General features: G+C 42.6%; 1 protein-coding gene across 1 annotated transcript in view; it reads right to left on the reverse strand.

Moving 5' to 3' along the window:
- The window catches only part of rasa3 (RAS p21 protein activator 3), a 193,014-nt gene that overhangs the window by 31,742 nt on the left and 138,200 nt on the right, over nucleotides 1–23,072 (reverse strand). The window contains exons 4-7 of the mRNA XM_043691244.2: nucleotides 20,614–20,708; nucleotides 7,921–7,997; nucleotides 3,033–3,113; nucleotides 2,165–2,237 (exon numbers count right to left, since the gene is read on the reverse strand). Of these exons, the coding sequence (XP_043547179.1) occupies nucleotides 2,165–2,237; nucleotides 3,033–3,113; nucleotides 7,921–7,997; nucleotides 20,614–20,708 (326 nt within the window). The remainder of the gene's footprint in view (nucleotides 1–2,164; nucleotides 2,238–3,032; nucleotides 3,114–7,920; nucleotides 7,998–20,613; nucleotides 20,709–23,072) is intronic.

Here is a 23,072-nt window from a genome sequence, read left to right on the forward strand (position 1 = left end):
GACTGGGATCTCTCCGCCCTACAGAGGGACAGGGTCTATGAGCTAATGCCATGTTGCTGCATACCTGCAGTGCTTCCCTACTAGGATGATGTAGAAACACACAACAATAGCAGACATAGCAACCTGAACATCAATGATTTAACCAGCTGTACTGTATTAGGCTATGTTTTGATGAGAGAAACTTGCTTTCTGACAGATCTTTCCACGTAATGCAAGCTATAGGGTGATGGAGTCATACAGGGCGGGAACCGGGCCCTTCAGCCCAGCTGGTCCATACCAACCAGGTTTCCTAAACTGAACTAAGTCCCAGTTTCCTACAATTGGCCCATATCTCTCTAAACCTTTCCTATCCATGTATCTGTCCAGGTGCCTTTCAAATGTTGCAACTGTACCTGCCTCTACCACTTCCTCTGGCAGCCCATTCCATATATTCACCATCCTCTGTGTCAAAAGGTTGCCCTTTGGGTCCCTTTTATATCTTTCTCCTCTCACCTCAAATCTATGCCCTCGAGTTTTGAACTCCCCTACCCTAGAGAAAAGATCTTGGTTATTCACCTCAAGATTTTATAAACTTCCAGAAGGACACTCCTCAGCCCCCTAGGCTCCCGGGAAAAATGTAACAGCCTCTCCTTATAGCTCAAACCTTCCAGTCTCGGTTGCATCCTTGTAAATCTTTTTTTGCACCTTTCCCATTGTAATAATATTTTTCCAATAGCAGAGCAACCAGAATTGTACACGGTACTCCAAATGTGGCCTCACCAATGTCTTGTAACATGACGTCCCAACTCCTGTACTCAACGGTCTGACCAATGAAGTCAACCATAACAGAGGCCTTCTTCACCACCCTGTCTACCTGTGAATCCAATTTCAACAAACTAAGTACTTGCATCACTTGGTCTTTTTGTTCGACAACACTCCCCAGGACCCTATCATTATCTCTGTAAGTTCAGCCGAAATACAACACCTCACATTTATCCAAATTAAACTCCATCTGCAATTCCTTGGCCCACAGGCTCAGTTGATCAAGGTCCTGTTGTTATCTTAGATAACCTTCTTCACTGTCCACTATACCAACAATGTCAGTGTCATCAGCAAACTTACTACCCATGCCTGCTACATTCACATCCAAATTGTTTATATGAATAAGGAACAACAATGCACACAGAATTGACTCTTATGGCACCACTGCTGGTCACAGGCCTCCAGTCTGAACAACAACCCCTACCATCACCAACCATCCCCTACTGTCAGACACTTTTATATCCAATTGGCTAGATCTCCATGGATCCTGTGTGATCTAACCTTACTAACCAGTCTACCTTGCAGAACCTTGTTGAAGGTCTTGCTGAAGTCCATTTAGACTCCAAAGCATTGACATTAAAAAGGCAAGGCATATGGTATAAAAAATGAGTTGGACAATGAGGAGTTAAGGATGTGGAATGGGAAATGGTTGGGAATTAAGATGCTAAGGGAGAGAAACAGAAGGGATAGAAAGATCAGGTTTTTGCAGAGGATTTTGAGAGGAACAGAGGAGGGTAGGGGTGGGGGATTAGTAATTTGGATGCGGAATTCCAGGGGGCAGGAATTTCATAGCTGTTAGTATTCTAGGTCTTAGTGAATCGAGTGGGGTGATCCCAATGTTGTCACTGCACTGGGTCAGAAACGCCCAAAAGAGAGGTTCACGAGAGATTTTTTTTATAGAGAGAGTTTTTCCTAACACATGAAAACACAATCACTTGACATAAAACTTCAGACGTTTTTATTTGGTGTGTCTGAAATAGTTTTGGAAACAGAAGAAAGCAGCTCTGTAAGTGAACTGGGTAACAGTGCCAGAAGTCAGCCCTGAGCTTGCCAGGATTCCACATCAGGAGTGTATATCAGGAATCTGGACAGGGAGCTCACAAGGAGCGTCAGTACTAGATGTTCCAGACCCCACTGACACATTTGCTCAGTGTCATCGGAAAGAGTTTACTGAAATAATTCTCATTCAAATGTTCATCACAATGATTTATTAAAGAGTTGAAAAGTGGTGTAACAATGAGTAATGAAAGGCTGAATTTCACACGGTCTCTCCAAAAACTAAAACACAATTATCAACGCTTACAGTCTGTACTTATGAAGATCAAATGCAACAATTTGAAGCAACTCTTCAATGAGAACTTACCTCAAAATAAAACACTTCATCAAACTGTGGATTGTTTGTCTTTCGTTTCACTTTAGTTTTCTTCAACTCAGATCTGGTAACCAAGCAAAAATGAGTTGGCAGCTTTGTCAATGCACAGTTTGGAAGTTTCATACAGATGGAAACTTTTAAAAATGACAAGCAAAATACTGTACTGCTGATTGTTGGGAGACCTGTGATAAAGTCAGTTTGCAACTGGTGATGTTCAACAGATCAGCCAGCACCTTTGCAGAGAGAAAGGGAGGATTAATTGTCCTGGATGATGCCACAGTGTTAATGATTCACAAATAGTGGGACATAAACTCACTTCAAAGACAACTAGCCTCTCAAAGTAACTGGTGGGTATGGTTTATCACCATGTGCAATTTCACTCTTGATCAAAGGCGATGTGAAACCAGTGTTTTACATTCCTATTTTTCCACCACTGCCAAACCCCCAACCCTCTCTGATTCTGGGATTTCTGCTGCAAAGAGTTTGGTTCGAGTCATTCTCCCCATCTCTGAATTAGTCATCCAGAAACATTGCCAATACGCTACTGCAGCAGGCAGAGGGAGAATTCGAATTGCATACTACAGAGCTGGCTGGTGGCCAGACACAGTAACTGTCCTGACTGTGAATACAGCAAAGGTAAATGTTGGGGTTCATGGAGATAAAATCTGGACATCTTTAATTCCAGGTTGCAGGTTGAAAATCTATCCCAATATCAGTAGAGCTAGACTAAGAGTTGTTACAACAGAGAACATGTTTGTGAAAAGGAAGTACACAGGAATGTTATTAAAATTTAGATTATGTTTGGCCATTGCTGCTGGTTACAATCAAACAATAATCATAATTAGAAATGAAGAGATACCTGGATGGGCTAGACAAGGTAACCGTTGCATATGGATCACATTGTCCATTGACTATTGGCAGGTCTTCGCATTCTATAACACTGAGTGGAAACAAAAAATGAGAAACAGTTCAATCATTGAAATGGTGATGAATTTCTGCTTTCCCATTCTTTACAGTAGCACCCGTGTCCTACGTTCCTCACAAAATGATGAACCAATTTACCTAATGCAGAAAACATCTGAGTGAATTATGAGAGGGTCGGGACTGAGTGAATGCTGCACTGTCAGAGGAACACTATAGGGGGAGGTCTGTCCCGTGACAGGAACAGTTCAAAGGAACCACTAAACTGTCAGGGGGTCAGTGACTTTATTTGGACCTGTGCATATCAATGTGTGCATACATATATAAAGAGATAGGGTGGTGTATGCATGTGCTAATGTGTGTGTATCTAAGCGTTTGTAGAGAGCCTTGTGTGTAAGAGTGAATGAATAAACATTTGTGTGTGTGAGCTTGTGTATGTGCAAACATAAGTGTGTGCAAGAGTGCGAGTGTGTGCTAGTTTGAGTGAGTGATTGGATGTGTGTGTGGATGTGAATGTGAGCATAAACGTAAATGTGAGTGTGTTCGTGCATGTATGAGAATGGATGTGAATGTGTGCAAATTTATTCATGAGTTTGTTGATGTAAGGGTGTGTGTGTGTGTGTTTCACAGAGACTGTATGCATGCATGTGCATGTGGAGGGACTAAGGGGAAATTAAATAGTCTTGATTCCATTAGTTGAAATGTCCGAGGGATTGGGGCTGACTCAAACCGAGCAATTAAACTGTTGGAAGAACATGACGTACTGTAAAATTCATAAGCTCCACTGGCAGCAAATTGACTAATCTGCCAAATTAATTCTTTTAGAAGCCACATGAAGAAAGACATCAATTATGCTAAACAAGTGCTAAACCGAGACTCAAGCCTGGAAGGATATGGAGAATAGCGATGAGGCAAGTGCTGTATAATTTCCAGTAGGAACCAAATTGTCATTTCCTTTCCAATAAAGTAGGAGATTCACACAGTCCCTCTGAACATGTTCTAACTTGTTCCACATCTTGCATGTGTCTGGAACCTCTGGGTTTGTCAGCAAAGTATCCATCCCTTTGGGAATACAGTCGGTGCTTTACACAACGCAAACATTATCAGTGTTTTCGGCTAAAATATTTCTTTTCCTTCCCATTTCAAAGGGAACCCTAAACAAGACAGATATGATACTACTTTTTAGTTGGCACTAAATGCTTCTGTTTAACATTTTTAAATGGTTAGCATTATGCAATTTAGCACTTTTGCAGGACATTATTTTCTTTGTCATTCATGCAAACAGAAAGTACTAATCATTACCAATTAAAGGAAAAAAGACTTGCATTTCTTAAATGTGTTTCACAACTATAAGACATCCCAACATTTTCCAGTGAATGAAGTATTTTGAAGTGTGTCATTGTGCTGAAGCAGGGAACTTAGCTCCATTTGTAGCCACTAACTGTAGCTAGAAATTCACTTGCAGTTGGATTTTTTCCTCCCATTTCCTCACTGTTATCTCTGATGTCCCCAACGAACTATCCTCAGTCCACTCCTATTTCTCATCTGGACCCCATCCATCATCCAAAATCAGCACTGCTTTTCACATGGACATGGATAGCTCCCAGCCTCACCTCAGCATCAAAACTCCTCCACTGTTATTGAATTAGACTTTATCCAAAAGCCAATAACAGATGAGTAGGAATGTCTTCCAACTAACCATTGGGAAAAATGGAGCCTTTAGTTCCAGTCCCCATGACTAATTTTGTTCCCTAGCAACAGTCACCATCCCTCTCCCTGGCAAGTGTTTTAAAATGCTGCAACGTTGGTATCGCATTCGGTAACCTTCGAATGACATGGTCACCCAGACCAATTATTTCCAACTCCATTCCATCTGCAGATTCTGTCCCTTTCTCAGCTGATCTGCTCCTAAAGCTCCTACTCATCTCCTTGTTTCCTGTGGTTGATGATTCCAAATCATTCCCAGCCAGCCTCCCAACATTCTCACTTCTGCAGACTACAGGTGATTCAAAACCTAGCAGTTTGTAATCCCATTCACCCTTGACCCTTATATTAACTGGCTTTGGTTGGTCAATGCCTCAATTTTAAAATTCTCACACGATACCAGGTTATAGTCCAACAGGTTTATTTATAATCTCAAGCTTTTGGAGTGCTGCTGTTTCACCAGGTGTAGTCTCATTTTTTGCTTAAAATTTTCACCTTTGCTTTAAAACCAACTAGCCCCATTCTCTGGCCCTACATCTCTCCATTCCTATAACTTACACTAGCCCCAGAAACCCCTTTATGGATCGCTGATTTTGATCACTCTGCTATTGGTGGCCATGCCTTCAGCTACTTGGGTGCCAAGCTCTGAAATTACATCTCTAAACCTCCCTACATCTCTTCCCTTTTTTAAGCTATCCCTTAGTGATGTGCCTTCATGGCTTCTTTTGAGGCGAGGGTCTCACCTTCTGTTTAGTAATGCTCCTGTGGTATCTCTTGAGTGTATTTTATATTGCTAAAGGCACTACGTAAACACAGGTTGTTGTTCTTGCTGCTGCATCCAGTTTGAGCTCAGCAGGTTCCCATAAAGGTTATTACAACTGTGATTGGTGGAATGAGCTGCTATTATCTCCATAAGTTCCACCATTAATAAAAAGGTTTTGATCCATCCTCCAAAGTGACCAATTGTTTCCACTTTGCACTGTTATCCAGAATAATGGGCTCAATTATTATAAAACAATACTCAATCATAAAAACAAGTGGAAATACTGGGTAACATCTAAACTACAACTGGAAGTATAATCCCCCTTTAATCCCCAAACTGTCACACTCAACACAACGATAAAAGATTACTTTAGAGATGGTATTTTTAAAAAAGGCAAATGAAGACCACCATTATTGGCCCAGTGTTCTGAAAAACAAAAGACAGAGTCTGGTGAACCCTCAGTCCGTTGAGTTTCTTGTTGACAAACTAAACTGCTAACAGATGTAAACCAATGAAAGATCTTCCAAACAAGCTCCAGTTCGGATGGAAATCCGGCAGATTCCAAGGTTTTGGATGGTGGTGAAAGCTCAGCTTATCAGTGTTTCCAACATAGTTAAAGTACTGAGGTATAGAAACATTGTCAATCCCCAACAGAGGGAGAGAGGGACTTGCAGCATTCCTGAAGCTTTGGACGTTTTCCTCCCTGAGTGTTTGTGAAACAGAAACCAAGTCCAGGAATCCGCCATCAGCACAGGAACCCAATAGTCTCTTCCAAAGCTAGGTTTTAGTCCAAAACAGGGCAATAAACCCCATTTCTTATCTCCAGCAAAGCTCTGTTTGGTTACTTTATCAATGTCTTTTGACCTTCTGTATTCAGCAGGTGGATTACGGTCCACATTCAACTGTTGACTTCATTTGCAAGAAACCAAGAAAGTATCAAAACAATTCAATCTCTTCCAGTTCTCCACATAGTTCATAACTATAAATACCTTGCTTATGGTCTGGACTATATTTACCCTTTAATTAACATAAACAAAGATAGATACATACACTATTTACCTCTGTTGTTTCTTACTACGTGCAACTTGGCTGCTGGGTTTAGCTGCACAATTACAATGACTGCACATCATATAGTAATTGGTTGCTTGTTGGCTCCTTAAATGTCCTGTCTTTTGTGACATGGACACATGCTTACTCCTGATGTCCCTGAATATCTGACCCATTCTAATCACACTCTTCTCCACACACCTTTTAATATCCCATTCTCCTTCTCACTTTCAATTGCTTGTAACAGTTCTCTTTATCAAATAACAATCTAAATTTCTTTCATGGGATTATTGCACTTAGCTCTGCCAAATGGTCACTCTTACATTCTAACCATCCTCATCTGGACGAATGAGTAACTGCAGTGAATGATCTTCCTATTCTGTCCCGATCTTGTGATATGTTGTTGCATATCGTACTAATGCAGTAAACCCAGCATATCACTGGCTACTTGACATCCAGAAACACAGCACTGTGCAGAGAAGTTCCCGTGACATTTTTCGCATGGCCGAAATGGAGGACAGGATCTACAGGTTTTGTAACATTCTATATCTAGCACCTTCAATATATGTAACAGCACAGACCAGCAAACGTTGGTTAGTTCATCAACTGGGAGAGTGTGGTGCTGGAAAAGCACTGCAGGTCAGGCAGCATCCAAGGAGCAGGAGAATCGACGTTTCGGGCAAAAGCCCTTCATCCCTTCACACAGCTAACTTGAGTGGATGTTGTAAGATATACAAAAGCCATGACCGAACACAGTGGTAAAAAAGGCTTATGGGACGAAATGGTCCCTCCTGATCCTAACTATTTAAACATTTTAAAATGTGCTCTATCACCTTGAGAAGGGAAAAAGACTTCTAAAGGCTGATTGGTCCACAGGAATCTGGAAGAACTTGTAGTGCAAGCACAAATAATTTCCTTGTGAAGAACTCCCCTGGGCTCACAGCCAGAGTAAATAGCAAAATCACAGAGAAACTCTCGTTGCGCAATTGATTAAGAAACAAGAATTGGGGAAGTCTGGTGGCTCAGTGGTTAGCACTGCTGCCTCACAGTGCCAGGGACGTGGGTTCAATTCCAGCTTCAGGCAATCATCTGTGTGGAGTTTGCACATTTTCCTCATGTTTGCATGGGTTTCCCCTGAGTGCTCTGGTTTCCACCCACAGGTTAGGTGGACTGGCCAAGGGAAATGCAGGGTTACAGGGATTGGGTGGGATGCTCTTCAAATGACTGGTATGGGCTGAATGCCCTACTTCCACACTCTGAGGATTCTATGAAGAACAGGTCATGAGAATACAAAAAATAAACAGAGTCTCACCGTGTGGCCAACTTATGGCAAATGGTCCCAATATCAGTGATGACTTCACTCAGCCTCAGCTCCAGGTGAACTTTGCCCTGAAATAGTTTTCATAATGAGGAGTTACAAGATGCACAGACAAGACTGCAGCTACACACTGAGGTTTACTCGTTAACAAAGAGAAGACTTAGATTTTTAAACAGCTCCGCTTACATCCTCAGGAAACACAAAATACTACACAACAATTAATTTGTTTTCTTAAATTTAACTTATTTCCCTAATCAACCTATTGAGAGACATCATTACATACCTCTGGAGCAGGTGGGCATTGAGCCTTGATCTTATAGTAGGGATATTACCACTGCATCACAAGAGGACCCGGATATAGAACATCTTCATGACAACCTCATGCACAGGCCATGCTGTCCTTTCCTGTATTGTGTGAATTTTATTACATGTGCTGCTGAAACAAGCACTTTAATGCAATCATGGATCTTTACATTGACAAATGTAGCTGTCTGTTTTTGATTCAACCAGCTAAGGGATAAATGGTGACCAGAACAGAAGGGAGAACTCCTGGCTCTTCTGTGAAATTGTGGCTGCAGGATATCTGATATTCACCTCTGGGAAGTGACATAGTCTCAGTGTACTGTCTCATCAAAAGATAGCACACTTAACAGTGCAGCATTCCCTCAATACTGACCCTCTGACAGTGCAGCACTCCCTCAGAACTGACCCTCTGACAGTGCAGCACTCCCTCAACATGGACCCTCAGACAGTGCAGCACTCCCTCAGAACTGACCTTCTGACAGTGCAGCACTCCCTCAGAACTGACCCTCTGACAGTGCAGCACTCCCTCAGCACTGACCCTCTGACACTGCAGCATTCCCTCAGCACTGACCCTCTGACAGTGCAGCACTCCCTCTGAACTGACCCTCTGACAGTGCAGCACTCCCTCAGCACTGACCCTCTGACAGTGCAGCACTCCCTCAGCACTGACCCTCTGACAGTGCAGCACTTCCTCAGTACTGACCCTCTGATAGTGCAGCACTCCCTCAGCACTGACCCTCTGACAGTGCAGCACTCCCTCAGCACTGACCCTCTGACAGTGCAGCACTCCCTCAGAACTGACCCTCTAACAGTGCAGCACTCCCTCAGCACTGACCCTCTGACACTGCAGCATTCCCTCAGCACTGACCCTCTGACAGTGCAGCACTCCCTCTGAACTGATCCTCTGACAGTGCAGCACTCCCTCTGAACTGATCCTCTGACAGTGCAGCACTCCCTCAGTACTGACCCTCTGACAATGCAGCACTCCCTCAGCACTGACCCTCTGACAGTGCAGCACTCCCTCAGCACTGACCCTCCGACAATGCAGTGCTCCTTCAGTACTGCACCACAATGCCTGGTAAGGTGAGAGAGTGGATATGTTAATAGACTAATAATTCAGTGATAGGGAGGTGAAATCTCATACGCTGCAGTTGGAAAACTTGAATTTTATTCTCAATTAAATATGTAAATAAAAATTGAGCATGAATCTGTCAACATGCTAGAAATAGAATTCATGACATTCATCAGTTCTAGGCCAGGATTTCCCAATGAACAGATAACCATTTCTAGATGGGAGTTGTATGTGGTGACTCCCCCCCAGAAACCCCAATGTATCAAACTCTGTAGAAATTGCTAGGGAAATTGAAGAGTTGGCACGGTGGCTCAGTGGTTAGTATTGCCGCCTCACAGCGCCAGGGACTTGAGTTCGATTCCAGCCTCGGGCGACTGTCTGTGTGGAGTTTGCACATTCTCCCTGTTTCTGCGTGGGTTTGCTCCGGTTTCCCCCCCACAATCCAAAGATGTGCAGGTTAGATGAACTGGCCATGTTAAATTGCCCGTAGTGTTCAGGATGTGTAGGTTAAGTGCATTATTCAGTGTAAATGTAGAGAAATAGGGTAGGAGAATGGGTCTGGGTGGGTTACTCTTCGGTGGGTCAGTGTGGACCTATTGGGCCAAAGGGACTATTTCCACTTGGTAGGAATTCTAAGATTCTATGAATTCTATGATAGGAAATTCTCCAGCATCTCCAATCCTCCTAAAACAAAACCCTGAGAATTCAAAGGGTTATGCTTCTACTGAGTTAAAAGTTATCCAGTAAAAGGTAAACGATTAGTCTAACTCCTGGATAATTCTCAAATTGACCCCCTCAACTCCCATGTACTGCACACTTCCCTAGCTTCCTCTCCTCCAAACCTCTCCAGTTCACTCTCCAGCACCTAACCCTTTGCCTTGCATGTTATGATGATTCAGGTGTAGATCTAGGTTGATTCTAAATTAGTGAGTTGAGGGTTTCCACCCCAGCCAGACAGGACAATGAATTCCAGACATCTGCCACCCTTTGAGTGAAAGAGAGGTTCCCCTCATGGCCCCTCTAATCCTTCTAATGATTACCTTACATTTGTGCCCTGGTCATTTTCCTTGGCAGGTTTTCCCTGACCAGTCTGTCCAAGCCCCTCATTATTTTTCACACCTCTATTAAGTCACCCCTCAGCCTCCTCTGTTCTAAGGAAAACATCTCTAACCCATCCAATCTCTTCCCGTGGCTGCAATTTCTAAGCCTTAACAACACTCATGGAGATCTCTGTATTCTCTCTAAAAAAGCAATTATATCCTCCCTGCAATGTGGTGAGCAGAACTGTGCACAGAATTCTGGCTGTGATCTTACCAATATCTTTTTTGACCCTGATGAAGAGGTGATGGTGAACAAAGTTAAAAATCACACAACACCAGGTTATAGTCCAACAGGTTTATTTGGAAGTACTCGCTTCTGGGGATTTTGCCTGCTTTCTTGTATTTCTGCAGGAAGCTAGTACTTCCAAATAAACCTGTTGGACTATAACCTGGTGTTGTGTGATTTTGTTTTATGCAAGGTTTGTGAAAGTTTGTAGCTCAGGTTGAGGTTTAGGGTGTAGGTTTGCTCACTGAGCTGTAGGTTTGATATCCAGATGTTTCATTACCTGGCTAGGTAACATCATCAGTGGCAACCTCTAAGTGAAGCGAAGCTGTTGTCTCCTGCTTTCTATTTATATCTTTCTCCTGGATGGGGTTCCTGGGGTTTGTGGTGAAGAAGTTTCAGAAATGACAGCCAGACTACTAAGACCCCTTGGAATCCGAGTAGCACACAAACCCACCAACACTCTCAAACAAAAACTAACAAAATTAAAAGACCCAGTACATCCCATGGACAAAACCAACGTCATCTACAAAATTCCATGCAAGGACTGCCACAAACACTACGTAGGACAAACAGGAAGAAAGTTAGCCACCAGGATACACGAACACCAGCTAGCCACAAAAAGACATGACCCTCTCTCTCTCATAGCCCTACACACGTAGGAAAAAAACCACCATTTCGACTGGGACAACACATCTATCCTGGGACAGGCTAAGCAAAGACATGCCAGAGAATTCCTAGAGGCCTGCCACCCCTACCATAACACCATAAACAAACACACAGATCTAGATGCCATCTAACAACCCCTCAGAAAACGAACAGGAAATGACATCACCACAAACCCCAGGAACCCCATCCAGGAGAAAGATATAAATAGAAAGCAGGAGGCAACAGCTTCGCTTCACTTGGAGGTTGCCACTGATGATGTTACCTAGCCAGGTAATAAAACGTCTGGATATCAAACCTACAGCTCAGCGAGCAAACCTACACCCTAAATTTTGTTTTATATTGACCCAGCACTTCCCCAACTCATATATTTAATAACTCGCTCAATGAAAGAATGTAACCCTTATGCCTTCTTTAGCAACTTATCTACCTGACCTGCCACTCTCAGGGACTGGTAGACATGCACTCCCAGGTCTCTCATTCCCACTACCTCTGTCAACACTCTTTATTGGGTATTCCCTTGCCCTCTCCAAATGGAAATCCTTGTACTTCTCAACATTTAATTCAATTTGCCACTTTTCTGCCATTGAATCAAACCGTTGATGTCTTTGTGCAGTCATCAGCCATTCTCTTCACTGTTAAATATACAGACAATATTTGTGTCATGTTCAAATTGCCCAATTATGCTTTGCACATTTAAGTCTAAATCATTAAAGATACCACAAACAGTACAGAATCCTGGGAAACACTACTGGGAACCACTTTCCATTCGCTAAAACATCCGTCAACCATCAATCTTCATTTTATGCCACTGAGGTCATTCTGAATTCAATTTAGATAAATGCGAGGTGCTGCATTTTGGGAAAGCAAATCTTAGCAGGACTTATACACTTAATGGTAAGGTCCTAGGGAATGTTGCTGAACAAAGAGACCTTGGGGTGCAGGTTCATAGCTCCTTGAACGTGGAGTCGCAGGTAGATAGGATAGTGAAGAAGGCGTTTGGTATGCTTTCCTTTATTGGTCAGAGTATTGAGTATAGGAGTTGGGAGGTCATGTTGTGGCTGTACAGGGCATTGGTTAGGCCACTTTTGGAATATTGCATGCAATTCTGGTCTCCTTCCCATTGGAAGGATGTTGTGAAACTTAAAAGTGTTCAGAAAAGATTTACAAGGCTGTTGCCAGTGTTGGAGGATTTGAGCTATAGGGAGAGGCGGAACACGCTGGGGCTGTTTTCCCTGGAGCATCGGAGGCTGAGAGGTGACCTTACAGAGGTTTACAAAATCATGAGGGACATGGATAGGGTAAATAGACAAAGTCTTTTCTCTGGGGTCGGGGAGTCCAGAACTAGAGGGCATAGGTTTAGGGTGAGATGGAAAAGATAAAAGAGATCTAAGGGGCAACCTTTTCACACAGAGGGTGGTACATGTATGGAATGAGCTGCCAGAGAAAGTGGTGGAGGCTGGTACAATTGCAACATTTAAAAGGCACCTGGATGGGTATATGAATAGGAAGGGTTTGGAGGGATATGGGCCGAGTGCTGGCTGATGGGACTAGATTGAATTGGGATATCTGGTCGGCATGGACGAGTTGGACCGAAGTATGTTTCCATACTGTACATTTCTATGACTCTAAGTCATCACATGATGAAGCTGTGGCATTTTCCCTAGGTTTCTTTTAAAGAAGAGATTGAATAAGCAGTCTGTAGTAACATAAACAGACTGCCAGGCCCTGGAGATTTTTAAAAGTTGGAACAATAGAAGCAGCCTGGATGGGTGCGGCCGGCTCTCACAGATCAAGATTTCTAGTTTCTTTTAGTTCCTTAGGTTTCAGTTTAGAGAGAAGCTGCTGGAGGCTTTGAGAAGTAAAAGCTATTTTCCCCTCTCTCAGTTGCAACTAGAAGCTGGGGTTTCTCTTCCTACTCTGGGCATTGCATGTGAGAAAATCTGTTTTCTGAATTTGCGCTTTTGCTAAGGGATGCGTTTATGAGATGTTACTATATTGGAACAGTTAATTAATGATAGTTTCTCTATCTATTATTCTGTTAAGCTTTCCAATAAAGTTATTCTAAGCTCTTTCTTTTGTTGTATTTTAAATATAGTGTATGAATAAATTGTGTTTTGCTTAATGTCGAGCGGTTTGACCAATCAAATTGCATCTGGAATACAGCACTTTGCATTTACCTTTAAAATAAGAATATGTTCGTGTCGAGGCTACTTTCTTAAAATATTTCGAGGGAGTCTGGTTTAGTCCATAACAACATTCACCTGTGTCCCATGGGCATTTTTTCTTTCTGAATAGTCTACCATCTGGGATTTTGTCAATGATCTTAGGAAAATCCACTTATCTTCATCAGTCGTCCTTGCTACCTCCTCAATAAATTCAATAAGTTAGTAAGGCATGGTCTTCCATTAACAAAACGGTGTTGAAAATCCTTGATTACTCCATACTTTTACAAGTGACAGTTCATGCTATTTCTCAAGTTTGTTTCTAGCAATTTGAGGTCAGGATGATTGGCTAATAATTAGTTGGTCTGTTCCTCACATCCTTTTTGAATAAAAGTACAAAGTTTTCAGACCTGCAACCTCTGGTATCTAATAAGGATTGGAAAATGATCCTCAAAGCATTTGTTATTTCCTCCCTGGTTTCTTTGAATAGCCTTAAGTAAAATTCACCCAGACCTAGTGATTCAAGGAAGACAATCTTTCTAATATTTCCTTTCTCATTTTGCTTATTTTAGCTACTGTTTCATACTCCTCCTGTTTAACCAGAATGTCAACATCACCCCTCACCTTTATTAAGGTAGACACATATAATGCATTAAAATCCATGCCTACCTATTCTACAGCCATTCATAACTGACCAGGTATAACCCTGATTTACCCAATCCTCTCCTTAGTTCTTGATTTCAATGTACTGACAAACCATCTTTGAATTTTCATAAATTTTACCTGACAATATTCATTCTTATCCTCTCTTTGATTTCATAATTTCCATTTTCACTTAACCTCTGCATGCTCGATAATCCTCTAAGCCTTTGAAAGTATACATCTTTTTGAGATTGTCATAAGCTCCACTTTTCTGCTTTATTTTGCCTGCTATGTTTCTGGATAACCAGGGGCTCTCGATGTGATCATACCACCTTTTTCCCTGGCAGGGACATGCCTACACTGAGACCGTAAAATCTCGCTTTTGAATACCTCCCACTGATTGGCCACTGACTTTCATTTCAGCAACTGTAACTTGTCCAACTTTGCCGGACAATCTCTCAACTTTATAAAGTTTGCCTTCTCCCAGTTAAGATGTTTTACCCCCATTCTACCTTTGTCCCTTCCCATCATGATGCTAACTCTCCCTGTTTTACGGTCACCATCTCCAAAATGATCACCCACTGTTACATCGTCCACCTTCATTTCCTCAGACTAAATCTAGAATTGTGTTCCTTTTAATTTGGCTTGTTATGTGTTGCCTACAAATGTTTTCTTGAATGCAGTTCACAACGTTTGTCATCTCCATGTCTTTCACATTGTTTGCAGCTCAGTTAATATGTTGGTGGGAAATATCCCCAATTATTATCCCCTATTCCTGATGAATGTCGATTTTCCTGCTCCTCGGATGCTGCCTGTCCTGCTATGCTTTTCCAGCACTGCGCTGATCTAAACTCTGGTTTCCAGCATCTGCAGTCCTCACTTTTGCCCAATTATTATCTCCCTATTGTTTTTGCATTCAGAAATTTGCCAACATTTGTTCTCTCAGGCAATGAAGAGTAAGGGACAATTTGAAAGAAACGTTTGAAGTAATGAGGAGATGGAACAGAGTATACAGGAAGAAAACCTTTCAATGATCGAAGAGTCCAAAACTAAAGAAATCAAGAAAATCAGATTAAATGCAGAAGATTTAGGATTGAGAGCAAAAGCAATTCTTTAGATAGTGATTTCTTTTAACAGCGTGAAAACAGGCCCTTCAGCCTAACAAGTCCACACCGACCCTCCGAAGAGCAACCCACCCAGACCCATTCCCCAACATTCACTGCTGACTAATGTACCTAACACTATGGGCAATTTAGCATGGCCAATTCACCTAACCTGCACATCTTTGGATTGTGGGAGGAAACCCACGCAGACACGGGGAGAATGTGCAAACTTCACACATTCTTTGTGGAGAATGTGCAAACTTCACACATTCTGCAAACTTCACACAGACAGTTGCCCGAGGCGGGAATTGAACCCGGGTCTCTGGTGCTGTGAGGCAGCAGTGCTAACCACTGAGCCACTGTGTCGCCCCAAGAGACTATGCAATTCACTATTCCAGTACTGAATGGAGTTAAAAATCACACAACACCAGGTTATAGTCCAACAGGTTTATTTAGACGTACTAGCTTTTGGAGTTAGACTATAACCTAGTGTTGTGTGATTTTTAACTTTGTCCAATCCAGTCCAACACTGGCACCTCTCCATCAGTGGTGAAGGAAGCAGAGATCACATCAAAATTTCAGAAGAAGTTTCTAGGTGGTTGAGGGAAAGGAGGTTAAAGGGATATGTGAACTGAGTGGTCACGTGAGTTAGGAATATTACAAAAACAGTTCTGAGGAAGGGTCACTTGACCTGAAATGTTAACTCTGATTGCTCTCCAGAGATGCTGCCAGACCTGCTGAGCTTTTCCAGTAATTTCTGTTTTTGTTTCTGATTTACAGCATCCGCAATTCGGTTTTTATATTGTTAAGAATACTAGGTTGGCTGGGACATTGGTAAACTTCACAAAAATGTAGAAGGGGGCTCACCAGTACCTTCTCAAGGACAATTAGGTATGGGTGATTAATGCTGGCCCACACACCAGCACTCACATTCTACAAAAGAAGAAACTTAGCAAAACTGTGAAGTGAAAAAAAAGTGGAGTAGCGTAATACAAAGTTGGAAATAAATAGAGAAAGAGAGTGGGACACACACACGCGCACGAAGGAAAATAGAAGATGTAGAATAATTGTGCAGTGGTTACTCTGTGTACTCAAGACTATATTCTAGAGCTCTACACAGTGACCATATGTTCGGAAAGATCTCCAGTGTCTAATGGCAGAGCGGAGGAAATGCTACATGCTTTGAAAGCTCTTTTGACCAAAATGACACAATTGCTGTCATGAAAATTACCAGAAAAAAAAGTACATGGTGAAAAATGGCAGAGGGAACATCATTCAGATGTCGGACATGTTGCTTGGATTTTTACCTGTGGCAGTTTTAAGTTTGTCGAAACAAAACAAAAGATTCTTCAAAATAACCACTGGATTATTATGAGCTGTTTTATATTTTTCTCATCCAAAGCATTAATTTTATGTCGAAGGCAATTTCACCCACAACCATTAGTCTTAACAGTACATGACATACTGGCCAACTGCCCAGCCGCAACAGGCAACCTGCCAATTGGAGGAAGTCCAACGGTAAACACCTGTCAATGCTGAGACTTAAATCCTGCCTTCCAGACCTGCAGGGGACTAGGCCTGGAGATGCCAGCTCACCTGAGTGCTCTTACCTGCAACTTCACAACCTGGTGACTGCCCTAAACTCACTTTGCACTCGACAATGAAATTTATCCTGGCCCTACCGTCACTGTTTGTTTCAGTCAAAAGGGTCAAGTGGTGTAGGGTGGAAGTATGCATTTGTGAAACCTGATTGAGTTATGGAGTTGAGGCTTTTTTTTTTCTGTGCTGTAAAACTCTACATAATTCTGTGCAACCATATCGTAATACTGGTGATGTGTTAATTATGGCTCCCCCTTCCCATTAACAGCAGCTCTGGGCTCAAATGCTAATCAGAGGTAGAGCTGCAAGTGTCAGAGGTGTAATTTTGTCATATATTTGTCACCATTAACCAAGGTTTCACATCAGAAACATCATTTCATAAATTGCTCTCAGCAATGATAGACTACCACGAAACAGGAATTAGCAGATTATATAGAGAACTGGTAAATCTGTCTGTATTGACGGAGGAGATGTTAAAAATAAACACTCCGTCACTCTTAACATCCAGTGTGCTAGAAACTGAGTAATGTAGCATTGACGTTTCAGGCATTATTATTTATTAGGCCCCAAAATAGCAGGCAGGAAGTAGGTCAACAGCTCCAGCTAGAAGTTCACCTTTCTCAATCAGGTCATTCAAGCGATATTGTTTCACTACCCCAGGAGCAGTTGTCACTGTGCTTACATGTGAAAATTAGGATTCTAATGCCAACTTCAGATTCCACAGCAATACAGGTTCCTTTTGACAGAGACAGTGGCATCACGAGCTGCACTTGGGACAAACTAGCAGCAGCTATCGAGCAGAAGGTAGGTAACTTTATCTGAATGTGGAGCCAGGACGACAGGAGTACTCCTCTGGATCTCAGGCTAAAGGCCCCAACCTTCTCTCCCAAACCCCAATCCCATTTTCACCTCTCTTCACCCTGAACCTTCCCATAACACTTCCTCAAAACACCCAATGATAGACACTCCAAATTCCTAGGCCATGATCTTTTTCAGAGTTAGATGTGGATGTGGATATCACTGACAAAACGCAGAAATTGTTACAGCACGGGAGGGAGCCAGTCAGTCCATTATGTCTACACCGGCTCTCTGAATTAACAATTCACTGAGTGCCTTTTTCCAGCCTTTTCTCCATAACCATGCATGTTATTCCTTTTCAGACGACAATTTAACTCCCTTTTGAATGTTTCAATTAAACCTGATCCCACCGGACTTAAAGTCTCTCTCTGCAAATGTGACTCTTCTCCCACTGATGGAACAGCAAGGTACAAATGAAGGCGGTTGCTTGTCACTACAATTGAGAATAGCAGGATTTCGGATTTATTATATATAGCATCAGCTGTGTAAGCATAGCTGGTAGTGGAGAGCTCTTCTGCCTCTGAGATAGAAGATTGTAGGTTCACATTTCAGCCTCTAAACTGGAGCAAATGTTCATTTACAAAGAGCACTGGTGAGACCGCATAGATCACAGAGTCACAGAGCATGGAAACCGACCCTTCAGTCCAACCAGTCCATGCCAACCACAATCCCAAACTAACCTAGTCCTACCTGCCTGCTCCTGGCCCATATCTCTCCAAACCTTCCCTATTCATGTACCTATCCAAATGTCTTTTAAACACTGTAATTGTACCCGCACCGACCAGTTCCTCAGGATGTTCATTCCACACGCGAACCACCCACTGTGTAAAAAATTTGCCCTTCATGTCTTTTTGAAATCTCTCTCCTCTTACCTTCAAAATGTGCCCCCTCATCTTGACAGGCCCCATCATAGGGAAAAGACACCTACCATTAACCCAATCTATACCCCTCATCATTTTATAAACCTCTATAAGGCCACCTCTCAACCTCCTATGCTCCAGTGAAAACAGCCCCAGCCAGACGATCCAGCCTTTCTTCATAACTCACATCTTCCACACCTGGCAACATCCTGGTAAATCTCTTCTGAACCCTGTCTAGCTTACTGATATCCCTCCTATAACTGGGTGACCAGAACTGAACATAGTACTCCAGATGCGGCCTCATCAATGTTCTGTACAACCTCAAAATATTTTCCCAACTCCGATACTCAAAGGACTGAGCAATTAAGGCAAGTGTGCTAAGTGCCTTTTTAACCATTCAGTCTACATGTGACACAAACTTCAAGAATTATGCGTCTGAACCCCTAGGTTCTTCTGTTCTACAACCTTACCTAGGGCCCTACCATTACTGTATAAGTCCTGCACGTGTTTGCTGTACGAAAATGCAATGCCTCACATTCATCCAAATTGAACTCCATTTACCATTTTTCAGCCCATTGACCCATTTGATCAAGATCACTTTGTAATCTCAGAAAACCTTCTTCACTATCTACCATGCCACCAATTTTGGTGGCATCTGCAAACATGCCTTTTACATTCTCATAGAGTCATAGTGCCATAGAGTCATATACAGCATGGAAACAGACCCTTTGGTTCAACCCGTCCATGCCAACCAGATATCACAACCCAATCTGGTCCCACCTGCCAGAACCCGGCCCATATCCCTCCAAACCCTTTCCTATTCATATACCCATCCAAATGCCTCTTAAATGTTGCAATTGTACCAGCCTCCACCACATCCTCTGGCAGCTCATTCCATACACGTACCATTCTCTGCATGAAAAAGTTGCTCCTTAGGTCTCTTTTATATCTTTCCCCTCTCACCCTAAACCTATGCCCTCTAGTTCTGGACTCCCCGACACCAGGGAAACAACTTTATCTATTTATCCTATCCATGCCCCTCATAATTTTGTAAACCTCTATCAGGTCACTCCTCAGCCTCCGACCCTCCAGGGAAAACAGCCCCAGCCTATTCAGCCTCTCCGTATAGCTCAAATCCTCCAACCCTGGCAACATCCTTGTAAATCTTTTCTGAACCCTTTCAACATCCAAATCATTTATATAAATGACAAACAAACACAATCCCAGAACCAAACCCTGTGGATCACCACTGGTGAAAAGGCCTCCAGTCTGAAAGGGAACCTTCTACTACCATTCTCTGTCTCCTGCTCTTAAGCCAATTTTGTACCCAATAGGCAAGCTCACCCTGAATCCCATGTGACCTAAATTTACTAATTAATCTACCATGTGGAACCTTGAGATCCTGAAAAGGTGATGAAAATAGGATCGTTGAATATTTTGAAGGTGGAGGTGGATAGATATTTTTGGTGAAAAGTTATGAATTGTGAAAGGCATATGGGTTAGAGGTTGCATTCAGATCAACCAAAGAGCACTGGTGAGACCGCATAGATCATAGAGTCACAGAGCAGGAAAACAGACCCTTCGGTCCAACCAGTCCATGCCAACTACAATCCCAAACTAACCTAGTCCTACCAGCTCCTGGCCCATATCCTTCCAAACCTTCCCTATTTTTTAAAAAGTGGAGCAGGATGGAGAGGCCAAACGGACTACTCCTGATCCGAGGTTGATATTTCACATGATTCACAAATGCATGGCTGAGGAACTGCTGCACTGTCAAAGCTGTTGTCTTTTAGATGGCTTTAAACTGAGTCTCAGAAGAAGACAGCAGGGCAATTCTCCCTGGTGTCTGAGGCTAATATTTTTCTTTCAATCCGACATCACCAGAAGCAGGTGATCTGGTCACGATCACGTGGCAGGTAGTGAGAGCTAGCTGTGTGCAAATTAGCTGCTGCATTTCCAACATTGAAACAGTGACTGCATTTCAAAAAGTGCTTCAGTAGCTGTAAGGCTCTATGAGATGGCCTGGAGTTATGGAAGGTGCTACAGAAATGTGGCTCTTATTATGGGTCTGCCACTTATTACCCAACTGAACTCACCTGAACTTCGGAGTCAGCATCCACTGGCTGAAGTGGGAACCAGGTATCTCGATTGTGATATTTCTGAAGTTCCTCTTTTTTGATGGCAACTTTGCCTGTAAAGAGAAGTAGGGAGGATTTGTATGGTTAATGATAACTCTTCTCAAAATTACACTATTAGCGCACATCCTGAATTCTGTTCTTCTGTCTAATAACTACCCAAAATATTGCAGCAATGCTAGAATTTACATCAAGTTGGACAGTATCAGTGAATATAGAAATAGGTTTTACAGTTCAGGTTCCACTGGAACCCAGCTGATTCACACTGGCTGCTGAGTGTATCCAGCATTTCCTGCTGGTATTTCACATTTTTAGCATCTGCCGTATAATTTTCTGGCCAACATTTACATTGGTTACATCCCACTTAGAGCACTTGCAGATTCCTGATCTCTGTCAGCCCTGGTCAGATGATATGAGTAACACTGCTCATAGCTTTGGCCTGTGCCAACCTTGATTAGAACACACTTGGGAAACTGAGGAAAGTTTTGACCTGTATGTTACAAACAGTATACACTAAAGAAAATGCAATAAAGGTTTTTAAAAAATTACATCGAGGTCAAGAGATGATAGTTATCTGATAGATTGATCATGTTGGAGATCTTTTCCCTTAAGTAAAGATGACTGTGGAGGTGACCTGCTCTTTGTAATTATGAAATCAGTGAATATAGAAAAGATACTTTCTAAAGGGGGGAATCCAACGCAAGATAAGAACTAGTAAATCCAATATGGAATTCAGGAAAGACATCTCTACGCAGAGAGCGCTGAGAATGTGGAACTCACTACAAACACAAGCTGCTGCAGTATTGGAGGAGGGTGTGAATGGTGAATACTGTGCAATTGTCAGCAAACATCCACTTTCCTAAACTAATGATGGAAGGAAGTTTATTGAGAAAGTAGCCTAGGACACTACGCTGGGGAGTTCTGGGCTGAAATTATTGACTTCAATCACAATCCCCTTCCTAGGTATGATTCCAACCAACAAGGAGTTTTCCCTCTGAGTAACATTGATCGAGTTGAGCTATCAAATGTTACCTCGATATCAAGTACATCGAACTCTCATCTCACCTCTGACTTCAGCGCTTTTGACCATGGATGCTCTGAAGTTGTAATGAGGTTGGGAGCTGAGTGACCCTTGTCAGTTTGCAGGCTACTGCTGATAATTAGTTGGACTGGATTTGTCCTTTTTTTTGTATAGAACACATCAGGACAATTTTCCACGTTGTTAGGTAGATGCCAGTGTTGTAGCTGTACTGCAACAGCTTGGTTAGGGGCATGGCTAGTTCTGAAGCATCAGTCTTCAGTACAATTGTTGGGATATTGTCAAGGCCCATAACATCGGTAGCTTCCTGTGCCTTCAGCTGTTTCCTGATATCATGTGAAGTGAATTGCATTAGTTGAAGATTTACATCAGTGATGTTAGGATCATCAGGAGGAAGCCAAAATGGATGACCCACTAAGCAATTTCTGCCTGAAGATGACTACAAATGCTACAGCTTTATCTTTTGCATTGATGTGCTGGGGTCCCATATCATTGTGGGTGAGGATATTTGTGGAGCCCCCTCCTGCTGTAGTTGTTTGATTATGTATCGTCATTCACAAGCAGACAGCAGAGTTTAGGTTTGACCCATCAAGTTCCAAACCTCTTCGCCCTATCTGTTGTAGCTGTTTGGAACACAAGTTCTCCCTGTACAATTAAGGGTGTTGTAGCCTTTGAGGTAAGGTGCAAACAAATCACATGGCTGCAATGGCAAATCTGGAGCTCATTTCAACAGAAACACTTCCACGTGTGAAAATCTCTACACAAACAAAAGAACACAAAAACAGCTTGTCATTTCTGGCAACTTCGCCTGTAGCAAATTACTCCTGACCAACAGAATGACAGGATGTTTATCCAGTACCTCACTTGATAATTAACTACAGCAATGGAATTAGACCCTTGGAATCTCCACCTCTTTTTTACTGTAGGTTTTCATTCCATTTCCATGTCAAAGATTGATCAGATAGTACAGACTACACCTTCAACATGAAGCTTGTCCATCCTTAATTTAATCATCATCGTTGTTGGTGATCCCTCGTAGATGAGGATGACTCTCTACCACTCTCAGGGTGAGTCCATAGGTGGCTGTACAGGTCAGTGCAGCCACTGCTGGCTCTGTTACACTTGGGGCAGGTGGTGGTCATGGGAAGGGGTGGGTGGAGCATTGATGTGGCAGTGGGCTCCTTTCGTGGTTTTCACCTGGCTTCCACCTTTTCCCGACTTCACCAATGGCAGCTGTACCTTCAGCTGCCTCAGCCTGGGTGCTGGTAACTCCCTGCCCAAATCCCGACCTCCTCTCCAGTCTCGCTCTCTACCTTGACACCTTAAAACCTTTGGTCCCTGCCCTAACATCTCTTAATGGGGCTTGGTGTTAATTTTTGTT

The sequence above is a fragment of the Chiloscyllium plagiosum genome, unplaced genomic scaffold (genome assembly GCF_037043375.1).
Source record: "Chiloscyllium plagiosum isolate Xiang-an unplaced genomic scaffold, Cpla_swu_hap1 HiC_scaffold_6, whole genome shotgun sequence".
NCBI classification, from domain to species: domain Eukaryota; kingdom Metazoa; phylum Chordata; class Chondrichthyes; order Orectolobiformes; family Hemiscylliidae; genus Chiloscyllium; species Chiloscyllium plagiosum.